Raw genomic sequence first — 20,862 nt, 5'->3', positions numbered from 1 at the left:
CTCTTCCTTCGTTACCGTTGATCCATCTTTGTACGGCTATGATTTAGTAGCCGGAGATAAAATTATCTCAAGCAGCTTGAGAAACGATAAGCCATATATATATATATATATATAAAGGGAAAAATATTGCTGCAATTACTACTGATAAGTTATCTGGATTTATTTTCAAAACGACGTCGTTTTGGTATTGAAATCTTAAAAAAATATAAATATAAAGACTATTATAACCCTGAAATAAATTAAAATTTTAAAAACACCATGATTTCTGCCCAAAACGACGTCGTATTGGGCTTACTACAGATAACTTATCTGAAGTAACTGCAGAAAAAGCGAACCCATATATATATATATATGAGAAAAATATTTTCAAGCAGTTTGAGATATATTTATCTTCGTTCACCCAAGAATTACGTTATTTTATTTATTTATTTTCTTATATTAATTGATTCACTTTTGAATGGTTATGATTCTCTTTTTCTCTCTCTTCCTTTATCACCGTTGTTCCATCTTTGTTCGATTATGATTTTGTAGCCGGAGTTAAAGTTATCTCAAGCAACTTGAGAAACGATAAGCCCTATATATATATGAGAAAAATATTTCTCAAGTTGCTTGAGATATATTTATTTTCGGTTACTCCAAAACTACGTCGTTTTGTTTATTTATTACCTTATATTAATTGATTCACCTTTAAATGATTATGATTCTCTTTTTCTCTCTCTTCCTTTATCACCATTGATCCATATTTGTACGATTATTATAAAAGAATAAATTTTATTATTATAAAAAATTCAAAATAAATAAATATTAATCGAGTCATTCCAATTAAAAGAATAAATTTTATTTGAGAAATCCAAGTTACCTATATTTTAAAAAATAAAAATAATTATTTACATTTGTAAGGTATAACTTTTATAAAAATATAATTTTAAAAATATCTTAAAATTTAATATTGAAAAATATTTCTTAATTAATTGTCTACATCACATATAATTTAAAAATAATATCATATTTAAAATCTATTATTTATGTAAGTCATATTTTTAAATAATGACCTACTCTTTTATAATTTTTTTCTTAAATTTATAATATTTTAATAATTTCATAAAGTTACAATATTTTAGTAAAAAATCACGGTATCTTTCATGGGGGAAATTTTATTCGAGTCAATAACATTCATATTATGGTATGGCTAACTCTCCCAAAGGGAATATTTTGTGTTAGACTTGTTAGACTTGTTGGTCAGTCAAACCATATGGCAGTCGATGTATAATATATATTTTTCTCATAATTGCTTCGTGCGAGGATCTATACGAGATAATGATAATGCATTTTAATTAATATATTTTTCCAATTGTTTACTTTTTTCCCTCATGTTGGAAAGAATAATAACAATCTCACGAGCATTATAAAGACAAATTGTCTTTATAATATAATCAAGGAATTATGTTCTTAATATTATCATTTGAGAAAACAATCTCACGAATTGATAGTAAACGTACCATTTTGTAGATTCATCTAAAATTCATATAATATTTGAAAGGTCCACATGATGGATGAATGACCCATATATTTCACCCTAAATTAACTATGAATATTGTACTCTTTTTTCCTTCACTAAATTTTTATCGCACTGGTTTTTCCTTAGCAAGGTTTCAGTGAGACAAATTTATAATATATAGTCATCCAAAGGAAAATGTTGTAAAACATTAATTTACATGTCGATGACTATTAGAATTTCAGAAGATTTATGTTATGACCGTTTGCTTGCACGTGACTTTTGGTATGAATTGTAACCATCATGCATAATATTGCATTGATGTGTAATTTGTCTCCTTATTCATTCTTGTCTTATATAAGGACATGTATTCTATGAAAAATGAAAAATAAGAATGGTGATATTCCCTACTTTCTTAAGAGTTCATGCTTTGATCTTATTTATTTTTTCTCCTTTTATTTCATACTCTCTTTACTCTCTCTCTCTCCTTCTCTTGTCTTTACTATATTGTAGTTACCTTTAGTTTTATAACATGTTATCAGGACGATGTCAACATTCTTTAATAATTTAAGGTTCATGATCATTATCATTGATATTCTTAGAAGCAATTACATATGCAAAAACATTATCAACAATAATATCATATCTTCATATTTCCAATGTTTAATGAGAACTCATAACATTCAAGTACCGAGATCACTTCTGGAGTTGCTTTTTTCTAGAAATATGAAATAGTTAATTTATACTATCATTGACCTCTTAAGTCTTAAGGAGTGTCACTTTGAAATTTCTCTTCTTTTGTCAAAGAGTAATATGCTTTGCATTAATAGACCACGCTTCTAGTATACTTTATATTCAATAGTTATCATACTCTAAGGGCGTCCTTCAGGGACAATTAATCTCACAATAATATTAGCAATTAGTACATATGATTTTGTGTTTTTTTGGGCATTTGTAAAAATTTATGACAATTGACATTCAACAAATGAATTTTCTTTGAACTTTAAGTTAACATTGATATGTGTTTATATCCAGAGCGGCCAATGTTGGTATTTTCCAACAAATTTTTGTGCTTTTTTATTCCCTCGATAACCAAAAATAAAAAAACTAATAATAGACTGTGAGTCAAACCTAACACATATTTTAAGAGACTTTGTAGAAGCATCTTAGTTCCTATAGATGGTGTAATATGGCATAACATAATTCAAATTTCTAAGATGAGATATATTAGGTTGTTAATTAAACACAAATTACAAGGGTGAAAACTTGTGATACACAAATGGTGACATACAAACCAAAGATGCAACATATACTATAGCATATTCCCAAGTAGATGTAAATGTTCATCTCATAAGCATAGTCCACAAATTAATTTTAAATCAATTTTTTTAATGTAGCTATTTTGAAAATAAATACATACATTAAAATTGTTGATACTAATTTATATTGATATGCACTAATCAAAAAATATTTTTGAAGTATATTGATATGATATTTATGCACAATACTATTTATCTTGCATACCATCATGATATTTTATATTTTTAATTAATGCTTTCATTATTTACTTTCAATTTAAAATATTGTTAAAATAAATATTAGAGCGGAATGAAAATATCTTATGTTTTTTATTTTATTTTTGGGTTTAATGTTTATCCTTTTAAAGAACATAAATTTATGTTATTTTAGAAGAAAAAAAGACAAACAATAAAAATCATAAAACAAAAAATGAGTGATTTTTTTATTTAAATTTTAAATAAAAAATATTAATTTGTACCTTTATCTGTCTTAAAAATGACATATCAAAAATATTTTTTTCTTTTTTTTATTACAATTGAACCCAAATAGTAAGCAGTTAGAGCTTTGACAATTCTGACTCTCCAGATCGCTCTCTCGTAACGAAGAAGAAACAGAGTGTGCAGATTCCAATTCCCAAACCATGAAGTCCAATCCAACACTCTCTCCAACCATCAGGTTCTTTCAATTTTCATCCACATTCTCGTATTTTCTCACTATTTCTCTTTCACTATCACAGCATCCCTTCTCAAACGTTACGTGCTGATTATATAATCTCATTCGGATCCCCTCAATTTGATGCTCAATTCATTCGATTCAATTTAATTCTTCATTTTCTGTTATTTCTTTTTTTCTATAATCGGTTTCGATTTCGCGGATGTTGAGCTGTCGGTGAACGTGCCTTGGAGCCCAAGGTTCCAACGTTGATGAATCATGAATGCTTTTCCATTTTTTAATTTTATTATTTTGCAGGAACGGTGGTGTTTAATGGGTAGTGGAAAATGCAGCGTGCTCCGGTGACCGTTGAGCAAAAGTTGTTGGAAAAAGCGATCCAGGAAGAATGTCCATGGGAGAATCTTCCCAGGCGACTTCAACCAATTGTGTCTTCCAAGGAAGAATGGAACACAAGGTTAGAGATAACCTTCCATCCCACGTTTTCTTGTAAAATCTTATTCTTTTCTTTACTCTAGTAGGTATGTTATATGGGTTTAACATTTCTAATTTTACCGTAGAAATTTTTTCTCTGCTACACTTACATAAAAGTCAATCAATTCTACTAATTTTTTCTCTTTACTTTTCAAAATGGGGCCAATTTAATTTTATGTGAACGTGGTAGAGAAAACATTTCTTCAGGAAAAAGCAAAAATGTTTTTCCCATGTTATATATATTGTCATTTTTAGACTTCATAGTTAATACTCAGTAGTTACCCAATGTAGTTATTTATCACTGTTGAAAGAGCAATTAATTTGTCATCTAACTCTGTACCACTGAACATTGCATTCCTATGACTTTGAGGGTGTTCTGCTCATGCCCTTTTTTGGGGGCTGTTTTTATTATTGATGTTCAAAGGGATTGGAGAGCATTTCTGTACTCTTCCATAACTCTTATTATAATGCAACTTCTTGAAAGAATTTGTATTGTATTATAGTACTGTTTCCTGTAAGACGTTTAAATAAAGTCAAACCCTACTACTACTCACAATATGAAATTTTTTCATCCTCTATGTTTGTGTGTGGGCGTGTGAGAAGGTGGGATTACACACAACTTCTTAAGTTGCATCAGTGAAATTATGGTAGTAGACAAGGCACTTTAAACGAAACCAGAAAAGCTAAGAGCTCAGGGAAGAGAACAGAAAAGCTAGGAGAAGAGAGACTCTCATATTGGAACGTATTTCATCGATTACAAAAGCTGTACAATAGATCTATTTATAGATCAGTGATTGAGAGGATAATCAGTTGCCTTTGGTGCAACTGAATCCGTGAATAGTGGAGCAGTCACTAACAACTTGAACTAACAAAGTAACTGAAAGCTAAGTGCGCTAACTAAACTAAGTGCACTGTAATGAATTAGCTGATTTACAATACTGTATACTCTAATATTCCCCCCTCAAGCTCAAGGAGGATGTAGCAATGATGTGTGATCAAAAACCTTGAGCTTGTCTCTGAGTTCTCCAAATCTTGCAGCAGACAAAGGCTTGGTAAACGTATCAGCAACTTGCAGTGGACCAGGAATGTGTTGTACTATAAGGGATTTTGCCATAACTTTCTCCCTTACAAAAAAGAGATCAAGCTCCATATGTTTGGTCCTGGAATGGAGAACAAGATTGTGTGCTAGAGCAACCGTGCTTTGGTTGTCACAATAAATAACTGGAACTTTAATAGGAACCTGTAATTCCTTCAATAAGGACTGAACCCACCACATTTCAGCTGCAGCATGTGCAAGACTTCTATACTCAGCCTCAGCACTAGAACGAGCCACAAGAGTTTGCTTCTTTGCCCACCAAGAAATGGGATTAGAACCTAAGAACACACATGCACCTGATGTAGATCTTTTGTCATCCGGATCTGCACCCCAGTCAGCATCACAAAACGCCACAAGTGAGAGTGGTTGATGCTTGGAAGGAGGATGAAACAGAAGCCCATAAGAGATGGTTCCTTTGAGATATCTAAGAATCCGTTTGACAATTTTCCAATGCTCCTCTAGTGGTTGAGAGAGAAACTGACACACCTTGTTGACACTGAAAGCTATCTCAGGTCTGGTCAAAGTAGCATATTGCAAAGCTCCTACAATCGATCTGTAGAGTGAGGGATCCGAGACATAATGAGAACCATGTTTACTTAATTTGCAGCTGCTAGGCATGGGAGTAGATATACTCTTGGAATCTGTCATACCAGCCTTGTGCAGAACATCTTTGATGTACTTTGACTGAGACAAAAAAAGTCTTCCATTAGAAAGTGATTTGACTTCAATGCCAAGGAAGTAATCCAAATTACCAAGTTGTTTGAGAGCAAACTTGGAGTTTAGCTGATCAGTGAGATGTTGTATGAGATCAGAGTTGCTACCAGTGATTATAATATCATCTACATAAACCAAAATGTAGATGCAATGACCATTGGAACGAAGAATGAAGAGAGAAGGATCACATTCGCTAGAGACAAAGCCAAGCTGATGAAGTGCTGCTTGAAATTTCTCAAACCAAGCCCTTGGAGCTTGTTTGAGACCATATATGGCTTTATCAAGTTTGCAAACTAATGACAAGTCAGTAACCTCAAAACCAGGAGGTTGAGTCATGTAGACTTCTTCCAAGAGTTCTCCATTGAGAAATGCATTGTTAACATCTAATTGCTTTAAGGGCCAACCATTAGACAATGCTAAGGTTAGCATAACACGAACAGTAATGGGTTTAACAACTGGAGAAAAGGTTTCATTGTAGTCAAAACCATGTTGTTGATGGAAACCTTTGGCAACAAGCCTAGCCTTGTATTTATTGATAGTCCCATCCGGATTTTCTTTAATGCGAAATACCCATTTGCAGCCAATAGGTTGTCTAGAGGGAGGTAGAGGGATGAGAGACCAAGTGTTGTTAGCAAGGAGAGCATTATACTCACCATTCAGGAACTAGTAGTGCTTGTTTGACAATGGTTGGCTCCATATGAGCAGTGAATAAGGAAGGAGCAGGACCTTTGGATCTTGTAAAAAAAGTGTGAGTTGGAGAGTAAGGCCTGAGGTTACGTGGAGGAACATAGTCAGATCCTGATGTGAGAGGTGGAGTGGAGGAAGAAGCTGATAAAGGAGACTCAGTGAGGGAAGGACAGAAATTAGTAAGGACAGGAGTGGATAATGGAGTAGAGCCAGGACTAATGTTGATGTTGACTATACCAGGAGGTGAAGGAGACTGAGGACTCGAAGTAGCTGATGCATCTGTGATAGGTAGAGTGGCTGGTCCAGGAGAAGGAAGGTGTGTAAGGGGTTGTGCTGCTGTATCTGAGATGGGAAGACTTGCTGGTCCAGGAGAGGAAATATGAAGAATAGGCTGTGTGGTACAGTGTGATGTTTGATGAGAGCAATGGGGTGCAGGAGATGAGACCCGTGATTGTTGAATAAGGGAAGCATTGGGGAAAGAGTAAAAGGAAGGAAGGATGTTGCTAGAATAAGAGGCTGAATTTTGGATAGGTGTAACAGAAGCTGAGTCTGAGGGAAACAAAGCTGAAAATGGAAATTTATTTTCATTGAAAATGACATCTTTGGATATATAGAGTTTTCCATCTGGACTAAGGCATCTGTACCCTTTGTGGTTAGAGGAGTAGCCTGGAAAGACGCACTCATGGGACCGAAAGTTAAACTTGTGCTTGTTGTATGGTCGAAGAAGGGGAAAGCAGGAGCATCCAAAAGTTCAAAGGAAATGGTAATTAGGAAGAGACTTATAAAGAGCAAAGTGTGGAATTTGAAATTGTAAAGCTGGTGTAGGTAGTTTGTTAACTAAGTATACAGCAGTAAGAAAGGCATGGTCCCAAAATTTTAGAGGAAGAGATGCATGAGCAAGAAGAGTGAGACCCATGTCAACTATATGCCTATGTTTCCTCTCAACTAGACCATTTTGATGGTGTGTGTGAGGGCAAATTAATCGATGAGTAATGCCCATTTCAGTAAGGAACTTGGTAAAGGGGCGAAATTCACCACCCCAGTCTGTTTGAACAGACTTGATGACCTGCTTAAATTGTGTAGATATTAAGGAATGAAAATTTTTGAAGACAAGTAAGGATTCAGACTTGTGTTTGAGTAGATAAATCCAAGTAAATCGTGTAGTGACGTCAACAAAGGTGATGTAATACGAAAAGCCTTGAGAGGACTGAACAGGAGCTGGTCCCCACAAGTCACTGATTATAAGTTGAAAAGGTTCATTATATTCTGTAGAGGAAGGGGAAGAAGGTAACCTATGAGACTTTCCCATACAGCATGCTGAACAGAATTCAGGAACATTCTTATTACTCAGTGAAATATTACAATGAGATAGAACCTTTTTCAAGGATTCAAAGTGTGGATGTCCTAATCTGGAATGCCAGATACTACAATTCACAGATGCATCAGTACAGACTGTATTACAGGACAAAGGTTTACAAACAGACTTGAATGAGTTAACAGAATTATTGGACACTGAATTACAAACTGATGGATTACAATTGAACACTGTATTAATAGAATTATTTGAAAGAGAAGGAGATCTTGAACAGGTTTGAGACACAGCTGGAGTAGTAGCTTGAAGACCTTTGAATTTGTAAAGTCCATCAAGTCCAAGAGAGCCTTCAAGTAAGACCTCCTGAGACTCCTGTGATTTGACAAAACAATGAGTAGCATGGAATTCAAAATAGACATTGTTATCCTTGGCAAACTGACTAACACTCATGAGATTTTTGGTTATTTTTGGAACTAGGAGAAGATTATGTAAATTAAAAGAAGCATATGGTGGAAGTGAGGAACGAAAAGAACTAGAACCAATAGAGGTGATTGACAAACCTTGGCCATTACCAACAAAAATTTGATCTGGACCATCATATTGAGAACTCTGCATCAAACTTGTTGGATTAGAAGTCACATGATGTGAGGCTCCTGAGTCAGGATACCAGTCCAAGGCCAGCTGGTTATTCACAGTTCCAATAGGTGCACGGGAAGGGCCAACTTGTGAGAAATTGACTTGAGGTTGCACTGCTTGTGAGAAACTGCCTGGAGTCTGTACATTAGGAAAGGATCCAGGAAAAGCAGGGAAATAGTTCCAACTAGGATGAGGTGAATCTTGCGAAACAGCTAAGTTTGCTGTTGCTGGAAAGTTCACTGGAGGAGTGTGTGCTGTCATTGGAAATTGAGAAGGAGATCCTTGATTGTACCTCCACCAGCAGTTTGTGGCTTCATGACCACTCTTTCGGCATAGTTGACAAGTGACAAAGAACCTTCCAGTACTCCTGCCACCTCGATATCTACCTCTACCACCACGCCAACTACCACGAGTTGGCTGTGTGTAAGGTCTGAAAGCATTTCCTTGTTCATAAGGATTTTGTTGAACTGGTGCTTGTGGTCTGTTATGTACTTGTTCATGAACACTAGCAGTGGTAGACAGCAAAGGAGGATGATGAACCACATTTACAGAATTGAGACTTAAAGCACTGGATTGAAACTTGGTAAGCATGGCCTCTTGAGCCAGAATTTGAGATTCAAGATCATCAAAATTGCCTGAATCTCTGCCTCTGAAATATGTGATAAAAGGACCGTATTCTTCAGGTAATCCTTCAAGAACTGTTCGAACAAGCTCTTTATCAGTGATTGGCTCACCTATTGCAATCAAGGTGTCACCAAGTGCCTTTACACGAGCCAGGAATTCTTCAATGCTTCTGTCACCTTTCTTGATGTTCTTGAGTTCGGAGCTAACCTGATTTGCTTTAGCTTTGGTAACTGAATCAAAATATTTGTGGATTTTGTCCCAAGCTTGATGAGACTGACGCACTCCAAGGATCTTGTTGATTATATCCTCTGAGAGAGTAGATTGAAGCCAAGTGAGAAGCATTTTATCAGTTTTCTCCCATTCAACAAATGCTGGATTAACTTGCTCAGCTACACGATCTTCATTTGACAAGAAACGCAACGGAATATGAGGATTAATCAGAAAACGTTCTAGTTGATGAGCTATTATCGGTGGTTCAACAATTTGTTTCCATAACAGAAAGTTTTTGTTCGTCAACTTTACTGACAATTGAGTGTTGAAAAATATAGGAGATCTTGAGTCATTGGAGGTAGTAGGAGAACGAGAAGGAGATGAGGAAGCTATATTAGGATTTTGTGATGTAGCGGAAGCCATGGTGAAGCAAGAAAAATGGATCAGGGCCCAAGATTGGAGCTCTGATACCATAAACGAAACCAGAAAAGCTAAGAGCTCAGGGAAGAGAACAGAAAAGCTAGGAGAAGAGAGACTCTCATATTGGAACGTATTTCATCGATTACAAAAGCTGTACAATAGATCTATTTATAGATCAGTGATTGAGAGGATAATCAGTTGCCTTTGGTGCAACTGAATCCGTGAATAGTGGAGCAGTCACTAACAACTTGAACTAACAAAGTAACTGAAAGCTAAGTGCGCTAACTAAACTAAGTGCACTGTAATGAATTAGCTGATTTACAATACTGTATACTCTAATACACTTAATGAAGATTTTCATGTGCTTGTTCACTAGTCTAGTTATTTTTTTTGGTTCCAAGAAACATCTTTTAACTGTATGAGTAGAATAAATTTGCAATGCAATGAGGAAACTTTTGATTTTCAAAGGCTGTAGAACCTTTAACTAGACAACCAAAATCTACCCCCAAGAAACAATAACGTTTGATTTTGAGAGCTAATTCTCATTTACTGTTTTTTTTCTTTAATTATGTTTTCATAAGGTCATACACTCCATTCATTTCAGGGCTCACGTGTCAATTCCTTTAATAACTTTTTGTTTTTTGGTAAGTACATAATTATAATACTGCCTTCTGTATGGCTGGCCATCGAAATTTGATGCAGGATAATTGAATACTGCATAAAGAAGAGACTTCAATGGAATAGTTGTTTTGCCCGTAAAGTTTGTAAAGAAGGCGAATATTATGAAGATATGATGCGCTACTTGCGAAAGAATCTAGCTGTATGTGCTGTACCGAATGTCTGTTTGATTCCTCCTACTGAAATTTTAAATTGTCTATCAAATGCACTGTCACAAAACTTTATATGCCTATGTTCTTATTCACGTGATCAGAAAACTATGATAGAATTTTTGGGGAGAAAATTGAAGTTCGTTATGCTTCGAAAATTAGAATTGTGATGTTGCAACTAAGAACAGATCTTAGTTTCTCTGTAGTTTTAGGATCAGTTTTTGATGAATAAATTAATTGAATTACCACTCGTTTTTATAAAAAAAATAAAAATAAATTGTTCATCTTCATATTTAATATTTAAGAACTCCAGATATAACTAGCACTTCCTGGATTTTAGGCAGCGCTCTCATCTTTTGCTTTTGTTGTACGACAACTGCATTTAATGTGCTTGTTCTCACTTGCAGCTATTTCCTTATCATCTGTCGGAGTACGTGTGCCGTGTAATGAGAGTATCACCTTTCAGATATTACTGTGATATGATTTTTGAAGTAATGAAAAATGGTAACTTTGCTACTTGCTTGTTGCAATCCCAACTGAATTAACTACATGAAGGTCGTGCTTAGTTCTTTCTATATATGGCATGAAATTGAGGGATTTTTTTCTTGATTATTATTTCAAGAGAAAAAATGGTTTTTTACCAATAAGAATTAATAGATACTTTTGAAGCCACTAAGATTAGTCTAATATTGGTGAGGGAGTTTAGGTAAGTTGTATTACGTTATGTTTTCAATTCTCATTTGTATTAAAAAAAAAAAAGAATAGATACTTTTGTGGCTTTCCTTTTGCCATTAGGCCTTTCAATTGATTTACAGTACTTGTAATGTACGACTATATTATAATTAAAAAGCATAAATTAAAAGAAAAATATTTAAGAAAAAGTTTAAACTTGTGAAGAATATATGCATTATTAATTAAAAAAATGAATTTCAAATTTTAAAGAAAAAAAGTTAGGGTATAGAAAGGTGAATTAGACCAAGAGATTAAGCTACTCTCAAAGAGAGTGGACTCTAATTTAATATAGAAAGGTGAACAGTTGAAGTAGAGTATAGAATGTTAAAATGTCAATTTTTTTTATTTTTTTTTTGGTGAGGAAAATGTAAATTTGTTTTGATATAATTTCTAATCGTCATAATTATATCATAATATATGCATGATCTATAGGAATTTATTATTTATCATTGATTATTTTATGCTTGTATTGTTTTCTCCCTCACTTGTTCGATAGTCCTGCTATAAGATAAGATAAATATGTTGAATAGTAAAGGTTTGTTTGAACGAAAGATGACCTTTAAAAATTTCCTGCTTGTTTTTATTATTTACAGAGCAACCTTACGATAGCATCCCGAATTTTAGTGCTGCAGATGCTTTAAGACTTACAGGAATTGGGAGAAATGAATTTATTGATATAATGAACAAGTGCAGATCCAAGGTACTGCATTGATTTGCCTGTATGTTACATATATGCAAATTTAATACTTGGATTTCCTGTATACTTGTAGCATTTTTGTTTAATTACTTGTTGCAATCATAGTATATGACTATCTGTTGGGAGTATTGAACAATGAGTGACTAGCATAGATGCTAACGTTTTATCTACGGACTAATGGGTAGAGACGACTGGCTAGGGGGAGCCCAGTATCTCCCGCCAACATTCTGATAATGAAAATCAGGAATGTGTGCGTAAACACCTCGGAGATAGTGTAAGCTCTGGATTCTAGTAATTAGCCAATGCTTAATGTCCAAATTAGCTTCTGTCCCTGTTCTAGCCTATTATTATAAGGCCTTGGTGGCAGTTGAGAGGGCGTGAGAAGATCCAAAGCAAAAGTCTCGCAGGTGGTGATCATGATTCATGAGTGTAGTAGTGATGATCAAGAGATCGTGGGACGCAGTTCGACGACTCGGGTTAGGAGGCTATGGTGGGCTCCTGCACAAGCCGAGTGCCGACTTGGCTGCATACGTCTTCCTAAGCTTGCAGTACCTTACCTTTAGGTTGAGTAGGTCTTCCGGGAGCTCATCCCCGAAGTCCTTCATTCGGGAACTCACCCCGGATCAGTATCCATATTTCCTTCTATTCTAAATACAAAAGAAAAACTTTTAAAAAGCTTCATATAAGCTGACATTAACATAAAGTCGATGCCAAATCAAAGATGGCTCAATGGCTATCTTGTTCATCAGGTACTTCTCTAGTGGCTTTGATACTATTTAAAAAGCTATCATTTAGGTTTTACGTCCATGCATGACAGACATAGGTATGCATTATATAATCTCTATGACATTACTTAGGAAGGATAATCTGTAATTTTTTTCTTAACCTGCTGTGGAACATGAAACCAGGATAATTAGGAAAGTTGTAGAAAGAGAAGAATTTGGAGAAAGAAGGAAAAGCCTTGAAGGAGAAAGGCAATTTCTTTCATTTGTGCAATTATATGCCTTTGACCGGACTTGCAGCAAGCATGATGAACCATCCTATCGATTTGTATATTTACTGTCTTTCAATTTGTTCCTCATAAATTTGAATCTGTGAGGTCACTGACTTTATGCCTCTTGTCTGGATAATGATTTGGATTTGCACAATAGCCTCAGCTGGTTTTGGTCATGCCATTATGTTCAAAGGTAGGCTTGCAATTTATAATGATTCGTATCTCATCTGTCAATTGCTCTTTTGGAATATCCAGAAAATAATGTGGAAACTGAACAAGTCAATAGCAAAAGAACTTTTGCCTACTCAACCTGTGGATTTTCCAATTGAACCGTGGTGGAGAGTTTGTCTTGTGAACTTTACCTTGGAGGAATTTAAGGTGTGGTATGTCTTTCTCCCCTATTAAACAGAGGAGGGTTTACTATTATATTGTTCATTGGCAATGAGAAATAACTTCTGTATTTTTTTGCTTGATACTTTTTAATTTCTTCTCTCACCTGTTCTTCTGCTTTAATAGAAACTCTCAGAAGAGGAGATGGCCACAATAGACAAAGTCTGCAAGGAGGAAGCAAATTCATTTGTTAAGCTTGATCCTAACATTGTAAGGGGTTTTTGCAGACGAGGACTGATTTATTTTGATGTTCCTGTATGTCCTGATGATCGGATTAAAGGTGTGTTCTATTTGTTTTTGTTTTGTTCTATGTTAACTTATAGGTGTTACTTTGTTGATGCCCTTTACAAAGGTATAATTCCTATGAGTTTATGTTTAAATAAGTAGGGCTGTTCATCTGTTCACTTTGTTGACTCCGAACAATTAGCCACATATAGGAAAAACCTTTCTAGGGTAAAAAGGTTAAAATAAAAAATACAAAATTATAGCAATTTAAAACATATTTACAAATGTATAGCAACTAGTTGTGCCCAAAATGGGGCGCCTAATTTTAGGCACGACATAAAGGCAATTGCGCTCAAATTTGGGTACAACTCACACGATGATGACACGTGGCATGAAATTTTGGAAGTTTTTTTACCCTAAGGGGGCGTTTGGTAGAGGAGAAATATTTTTGTGCCAGAGAAATATAATTACTAGGGAACTGGTAAGAAAATGAGTTTGGTAGGAAAATGAAAAAAAGTTGTTTGGTAGGCCAAAAAATTACTGGAAAAATTGATTTAAATTTTCTAAATCTATGTTTGGTTGATGGAAAAATATTGATAAGAAAATAGAATTAAATTACCATCACAACCCTTAAATTACCATAACAAAGGTGGCATTGGACCCTCTTTCCAGAAGATGGCACCTAAAAAGTGGTATTATCCGATAGTATTTTGGTCATTTTAGTCTCTTGGTCTCTTGGTTCACACTGTCCTTTTTCGATTTTCATGGGAAACAAGCAAATACCACCTAAAAAGTGGTATTATCCAATAGTATTTTTACACACAAAAAGCAATTACTATGCAAATCCTTTTCCTATCTAAATTTTTGAAAACCTAATACCAAACATAGTCATCTAAAAACACCACATCCATTTGCCTAGGTATCTTCTACAAAACCTCCTACCAAACACACCTTAAAACTTTATAGCAACTTTATAAGGTTATAACTTTTGCCTTACGGGGGCGTTTGGTTCAGGAAATTTTTTTAGAATAGTAGGAAAATGAGATAGATAGAGAAATGATTGGAAAGATAGATAAAGTGAGATATGTAGAAAAATGTAAAAAAAAAAGTTGTTTGGTGGGGAAAAACTTTACTGGGAAAATTAGGTAACTTTATGAAATCAACAGTGCATTAAAAGCCAGATAACCAGTTTTCCGAAAAATCCCACCTTCAAATTGTGTTTCTAAACAGTGGGGATATCTATGTTTCTCATAAATCCAGACAAATTGGATAGATGAGTTTTTGGTGAAAAACATTGAAACAAACATGGTGTTTCTAAAAGCCATAGTTGAGAAAGATAGATATCCGCTAAAAAGCTCCCAACCAAACACCACCTAAGTGTCCGAAATGATTTTTTTTTATTCCACATAATTTTTTGAGATATAAGCGCTGGCAAATCCACATAATTTTTTTTTTGTACATTGTCAGGATCTCTGCATTATATGTAGGATTTGTGGATTAGAGAATTTGTGTAATTTTTTTAATAAGTTGTGTCATTACACAATTATGTGATTTATTAGCGCGTAGATCTTAAAAAGTTACATGGAATACAAAAAAATATCCGATTCGGACACCTAAGCCAAAAATAATGGTCTTTCAAAATTTTGTACCACGTGTCCTTCTCGTGTGATTTGACCCCAAATTTGGGCACCGCTGCCCTCCAATCGCGCCTAAAGTTGGGCGCGATCAGTTGTGTGTGCCACGTGTCATCATCATGTGATTTGGGCGCAACTCCCCTCCGGTCATGCCCAAAATTGGGTGTGACCAATTGTCCCATTTTAGGCGCAACTTGTTGCTACACATTCATAAATAGATTTTAAATTGCTAAAATTTTGTATTTTTTATTTAAATTACCATATTTTAATTTTTTTACCACCTAGTAATGTTTTTTTAGTAAAAATAACTAGGCCAGGCAGCCAAAATTGGGCCTTGCGGACGGTCCATGAATAATTTTTATTTTAAAGAAACAATATCCCTTTTAATTTTAAAATATGTCTAAAAGATTTTAATTAGATATGTTTTTTTTAAAAAAAAAAAAAAACTAAATCTCAGAGAAAAGAGTTTTAACAATTTGTTAAAAAAAGTATCTTCTGAAAAATAAAAAACTATAACACAAAGATTTTATATATATATATATATATATATATATATATATATATATATATATAGTTTATCCAAATACAACATAAGATGCATGACCTCTGTGCCCTTTTTGTCACATAAAAAAAAAAGAATAAAAGAAGTTGAAAGTCATATTGATATTTTTATAAGGAAAAAAAAAAGAGGTCTGATGTTTTTCAGAAAAAAAAATACTTAATGTAGCAGTGCAGAATTGATGCAAAAAGAATTATACTTCTTTTAGAAATTTACTTTATGTAACATTTTACTTTATTTAATATTTTAAAAATTAGACAAGACAAGTTAGTTGAACTGGTCAAAAACCACTCCAGCTCAATTATGCTTCAACTACAAATTTAATCGGTTAAATTAATTGAACTATAATATATATGTTTCAATAATTTAATCTCTTAGTTTATGTTTAAAATATTGTCTTTAGTGTTGTTTATGTAATACCATATTTAAATCCATTTTATCATGGTGTGCTTTTAATAATGTAGCAGTTCCTTTTAGAAGAGATTTTACTTTTTCCTGGAGTTGATTAGTTTATGATTGCTTTGCGTGTAGGCAATGTTGTTATGGACAAATAACTTGATATTTAAGAACATTAGACTTGCTGAATAAAACAAATGTTTTAAAAAAATATATGTATTTTCTTTTTGCAATTTTTATTTTGTATTAAAGTGCCCCAATTATTTAATTTTGTTATAAGACTTAAACATGTTGTACTATATGCATGGTTTTATATTCAATTCGGTTACAAAATGATAAGTGTATAATAAAGATAAAAATAGTGGAAGGAAGATATACTTATATTGTAGGCTGCTATTTTCAAAGGCTCTGTCTCTGCAAATGATTTCAACAATATTTATATTTATGGTGGTTCAGTTTCCGGGCTTGAAGGCTTTGTTTCCAACAGGGAGCAGTCTTATGAAGATCCTATTGAAGAGTAAAGCAGTTGTTTCAGTTGAAGTTTCCATCATTTTTGTTCAAAGTGTTATTTCCATGTAGTTCGAGTCTAATGCTAGACCTTTTTCTTTCAGGTTGTTGTATGCAGTTTTTGTTGTTTCAAATGAAAATGCAACTGTTAGTGAGTTGGCAACAACACTACAGGCTGACTTGTCACAACTGCAGGCTACTGCTGCTTTTGTGTGTAGATTGGGATGGGCAACAAAAGTAATTGATCCCGCATCTATTCTTGGAGATACAAGTATGCCTGTATCTCCTAGAAGTACAGTCAGTGACGAAGATGCTTCTGTTGCTAGTCAGGGTTCAGATAATATACTTGTTGATAATGACTCCATTCAACAAGGGGATACTTCAGGTTCAGGGAACTACGGTCCTCGTTCTGCCTGTACTCGTGTGGCTTTCATAGTTGATGCTAATATTACATCCTATCTGATGATGGGATCTGTTTCACCAGGTTTATACCTTAATTATGACCTTTTATTGATGGTTTGGATGACTAAGCTGTCATTTTTAGTTACGTCTCATGCAGATATTTCCTAGCCCTACAATCTAGTTTTACCATTTAGTTTGGATAGTTTTGAGTGTATTTGTACAATAATGTTTTTCAAGCTTCCAAGTTCCAACATTTGCCAGTTGCTGTTTTGCTATACATCGAAGTTTGTGACAAAGCCTAAATTTTTCTTCCATTACCGGTAGCCTTTGTTTTGAGGGATAAATAAAAATTTGATAGCAATCTGGTTATGTGTAGAATTGATTTCCAGAGTTTAATAAGTAACCCCGCTTTGCCCGACCGAATATATAGATTTAATCAATAGTTTTTCAAGGATATCGGAAGAATTTAACAAAAAAGTCCTGCTGTTGTTTGCTTATTTGACAATGTTCTTACTTGTTGATAGCATAGAAAACCACTCATGTGAACCCATTTCAGGACAGGAATGAGAAATATGATATACCTGTCATCTAAGGCATGTATTGTAATATGTAATCCTAGTATCTGAAAATAAAAATCAAGGTAAAACTCAACTTTAATAACTTTGTGTTCAGCCATAAAAATATATTCCAGTTTCCCATATTTTTTTTCCATTTTTGGTTTTTGCAACTTACGGTGTCAACTTGTATCATATAAATAATATGCATGAATAACAAATATAAGCGAGGATTTCAAAGTTATATTAGCTTTGGAATTTGAGTGATTAATTTCAATTTTTCTGTTTTTTCGGACCTTTTTCCTTTCGAGGAGGTTTTCTCTTCTTCCCCCGCCCCTTTTTATGGACTCTACAAGTATGCTGGTGAACATAAGTGAGCTAGTTGCTTATTACTCCTAGCCTTCAATCTCATTATTGTCTTTATGCTACTTGCAAAAGGGAAACTTATTGAGCCAAACATTGACCTCAAAATTCATGGGCATGTCATTTACTTTGATTATTGATTGATTAATCTGTGTATGTGCTGCTTATTATGCCAAGGCAGTAAAATCTTTCTTTTGGGCTACTCATTATGAGTTTGCTTGTTATCTGACTTGCTATGTGTCTGAGAGTTGGTTTGGTTTGTACGTTTGAACAAAATCCTACTTCTTGCTGAACCTTGTCAGGCCTGAAATCTCATGCTGTTACACTCTATGAAGCGGGGAAGTTGGGTCATGCCAGCATTGCTGATCTTTGCAAGGATCTTAGTACATTGGAGAGTGCAACATTTGAGGGAGAACTACAGGAATTTGCAGATCATGCATTTAGTCTACGTGTTGTATTAGAATGTCTACAATCAGATGGAATAGCTACCGATAAAAAAGATGAGGGAGGTTTGGATAAGCCGGGTATGATTACCTCAAGCAATGATGAGTCAAATTCTGTGATAGATGAAATCTCCTTGGCTGAAAATTCAGGAAACTCTGGTGTTACGGAAGCTGTAATAAATAATGATGATTTAATAAATGTTGATTCAGAGAAGCTTGTGGAGGCTTCCGTTCACTCTGAATCTGTTCCTAGCGGTATGGATGGTGGAAACCATTCTATTACTTTGGAAGATGACAGTAGTCATATTCATGAAACTGACAAGTCAGGCGCAAACTTCCAGGGCAATGAGAAACTAGTAGTAGTTGAAGGGTCAGATGTTGAAGCAGAAATGCTAAAGAGGAAAAAGAAATGTTGTGTAGACATTCTTCGCTCTGAAAGCTTGGCTTCTCTTGCTCCGGCAACTCTGAATCGTTTGTTTCTTCGTGACTATGATATACTTGTGCCCGTAGTGCCTCTTCCTCATTCATCAATTCTTCCCGGACCCACAGGTCCAGTTCATTTTGGTCCTCCCACATATTCTTCTTTGAGTCCTTGGATGAAATTGGTATTATATTCAACTGCAGCTAGTGGGCCTCTATCAGTTGTTTTGATGAAAGGACAGTGTCTGCGTTTCCTTCCTCCTCCATTGGCTGGTTGTGAGAAAGCCCTTATATGGTCTTGGGATGGTTCCACAATAGGAGGGTTAGGAAGGAAGCTTGAAGGGAATTTAGTGAAGGGAAGTATAGTCTTGCATTGTTTAAATTCACTCCTTAAACATTCAGCTGTGCTGGTGCTGCCTCTCAGCAGGTGTGATCTTAACGAGTCTGGAAAAGTGATTACTTTGGATGTCCCTTTGCCCTTAAAGAACTCCGATGGGTCAATTGCCTCTGTAGGTAAGGAGTTAGGACTATGTGAAGAGGAAAATTCGAAGTTGAATTATCTGTTGACTAATTTGGCAAACAACATGGCACTGTGGACAGTTGGTTATATTCGGCTGTTGAAATTATTTAATGGAACAGAATCAGGCCAGTTCTCTTCTGAGAAAAAGTATGAATGGGTTCCATTGAGTGTGGAATTTGGGATGCCACTATTTAGTCCAACATTGTGCAGTAATATATGTAGAAGGATAGTTTCATCTGAGATGCTTCAATCTAACTCATTTGTTGAACACCATGATGCAATGCAAAGCTTAAGGAAAAAGTTGCATGACATTTGTGCTAAGTTCCAATCAACAGGTCCCGCTGCAAAGCTTCTTTACCAGAAAGAGCAAGCTAAGGAGTATGTTGGACAACTTATGACCTATGCCAGGGGAAGGTGGAATCCACTTATGGATCCTTCTACTCCCATTTCAGGTGCATCAACTGTGCATCAGAGGTTAAAACTTGCTAATCGTCGGCGCTGCCATGCTGAAGTGTTGAGCTTTGATGGAAGTATTCTTAGGTTTGTTGCTGAACTTGTATTAATTCCATGCTTGAAGATTGCTTAATTTTTTCGTTAAATAAAATTCTATTAGCATTATCTTGGAGAACATAACAGAGAAGGATTGTTTTCTGGAAGGCTCATAATCTTGATTTCCTTATCATCCCAAGTCTGAAAAAGTGTGCTATTGAATGGTGCATGCAGATCATACGAATTAACTCCTGCTTGTGAAGCTGCCACAGGGCCCAATCAAGAAGCCCCTCAAGCCAATTCGATGAAAACTCCAGCTTGTGAAGAAAATGATAGTAAAGAAGCAATCTTTCCTGGTGTTAATCTTATTTTCGACGGTTCTGTGTTGCTTCCATTTGATATAGGTGCGTGCCTCCAGGCTCGCCAACCTATTTCCTTAATAACAGAAGCAGCAGCTGCCTCAGCGTATGTAGTAATCAAATAGGGCTACAGTCATAATAGATTACTCCACTTCGTATCTTGGATGCATATGAATAGCAATACCAGCGACTCACGTGCCAATGTTGATGTTACTGTGGTTTGTATGCCTCTTCAATATTTATGGTTATGCACAAGCTTGGGCTTATGTTGAAGGTAAGGTTCAATATTCTTCTTGATGTCCGTGTCTTTTAGCAGTTCATTGACACCTCTATGGATTTTGTACGCTCTACAACTTTAATGCATGCTGTGTTTGTTTCAGGTTTTGCTAGATCAGGAAATAAACACATCACTTAAACAATGTATATATGACAGGATTCTTCTTGTTCCTGTCACATACTTGTAGCAAGAAGGTCATTAAGGATTACGTAGCCGTTGGAAACTCCCGTATCATAAGATCTGAACTGAATTTCTTTAGCTTTAGTTGCTTCCTCGTCTGTTGCCCATGTGTAATCCAATCGTGCCTTTGGTTATATCAACTAGAATTCGCAGTTATATAATTACTTTTTTATAACATATAAATCGTGTATTACAATATATATAAGTTGCCTAAAACAGAAACTAATATGGGATCCTAATTAAACAAAAAATCATATC

At 34.8% G+C, this 20,862-nt stretch overlaps 1 protein-coding gene across 1 annotated transcript; it reads left to right on the top strand.

Annotated features, from left to right (window-relative positions):
- The first annotated feature begins 3,434 nt into the window (after positions 1-3,434).
- On the top strand, positions 3,435-20,655 carry LOC133285082 (uncharacterized). The gene is made up of 12 exons (XM_061482243.1): positions 3,435-3,469; positions 3,764-3,920; positions 10,339-10,456; positions 10,871-10,967; positions 11,789-11,895; positions 13,142-13,264; positions 13,403-13,556; positions 16,547-16,607; positions 16,702-17,081; positions 18,219-19,839; positions 20,023-20,421; positions 20,528-20,655. The coding sequence occupies exons 2-11, from the start codon at positions 3,793-3,795 to the stop codon at positions 20,270-20,272; spliced, it is 3,039 nt and encodes a 1,012-aa protein (XP_061338227.1). The 5' UTR covers positions 3,435-3,469; positions 3,764-3,792; the 3' UTR covers positions 20,273-20,421; positions 20,528-20,655.
- The last annotated feature ends 207 nt before the right edge of the window (positions 20,656-20,862 follow it).

This window comes from Gastrolobium bilobum, unplaced genomic scaffold (genome assembly GCF_033153095.1).
Source record: "Gastrolobium bilobum isolate Gb01-03AN ecotype WA unplaced genomic scaffold, APGP_CSIRO_Gbil_v1 utg32371, whole genome shotgun sequence".
In the NCBI taxonomy this organism is placed as follows: Eukaryota; Viridiplantae; Streptophyta; class Magnoliopsida; order Fabales; family Fabaceae; genus Gastrolobium; species Gastrolobium bilobum.
Note: the sequence above shows the minus strand (reverse complement) of the source record. Positions and strands in the feature narration are given on the sequence as shown.

What these genes read in the sequence shown, in the direction of transcription:
- LOC133285082 (XM_061482243.1), top strand. Translation starts at nt 3,793, where the DNA reads ATGCAGCGTGCTCCGGTGACCGTTGAGCAAAAGTTGTTGGAAAAAGCG. An exon ending in TGAACAAGTGCAGATCCAAG is followed by an intron (nt 11,896 to 13,141) that starts GTACTGCATTGA and finishes TGGAATATCCAG; the next exon opens with AAAATAATGTGGAAACTGAA. An exon ending in TTACCTTGGAGGAATTTAAG is followed by an intron (nt 13,265 to 13,402) that starts GTGTGGTATGTC and finishes CTGCTTTAATAG; the next exon opens with AAACTCTCAGAAGAGGAGAT.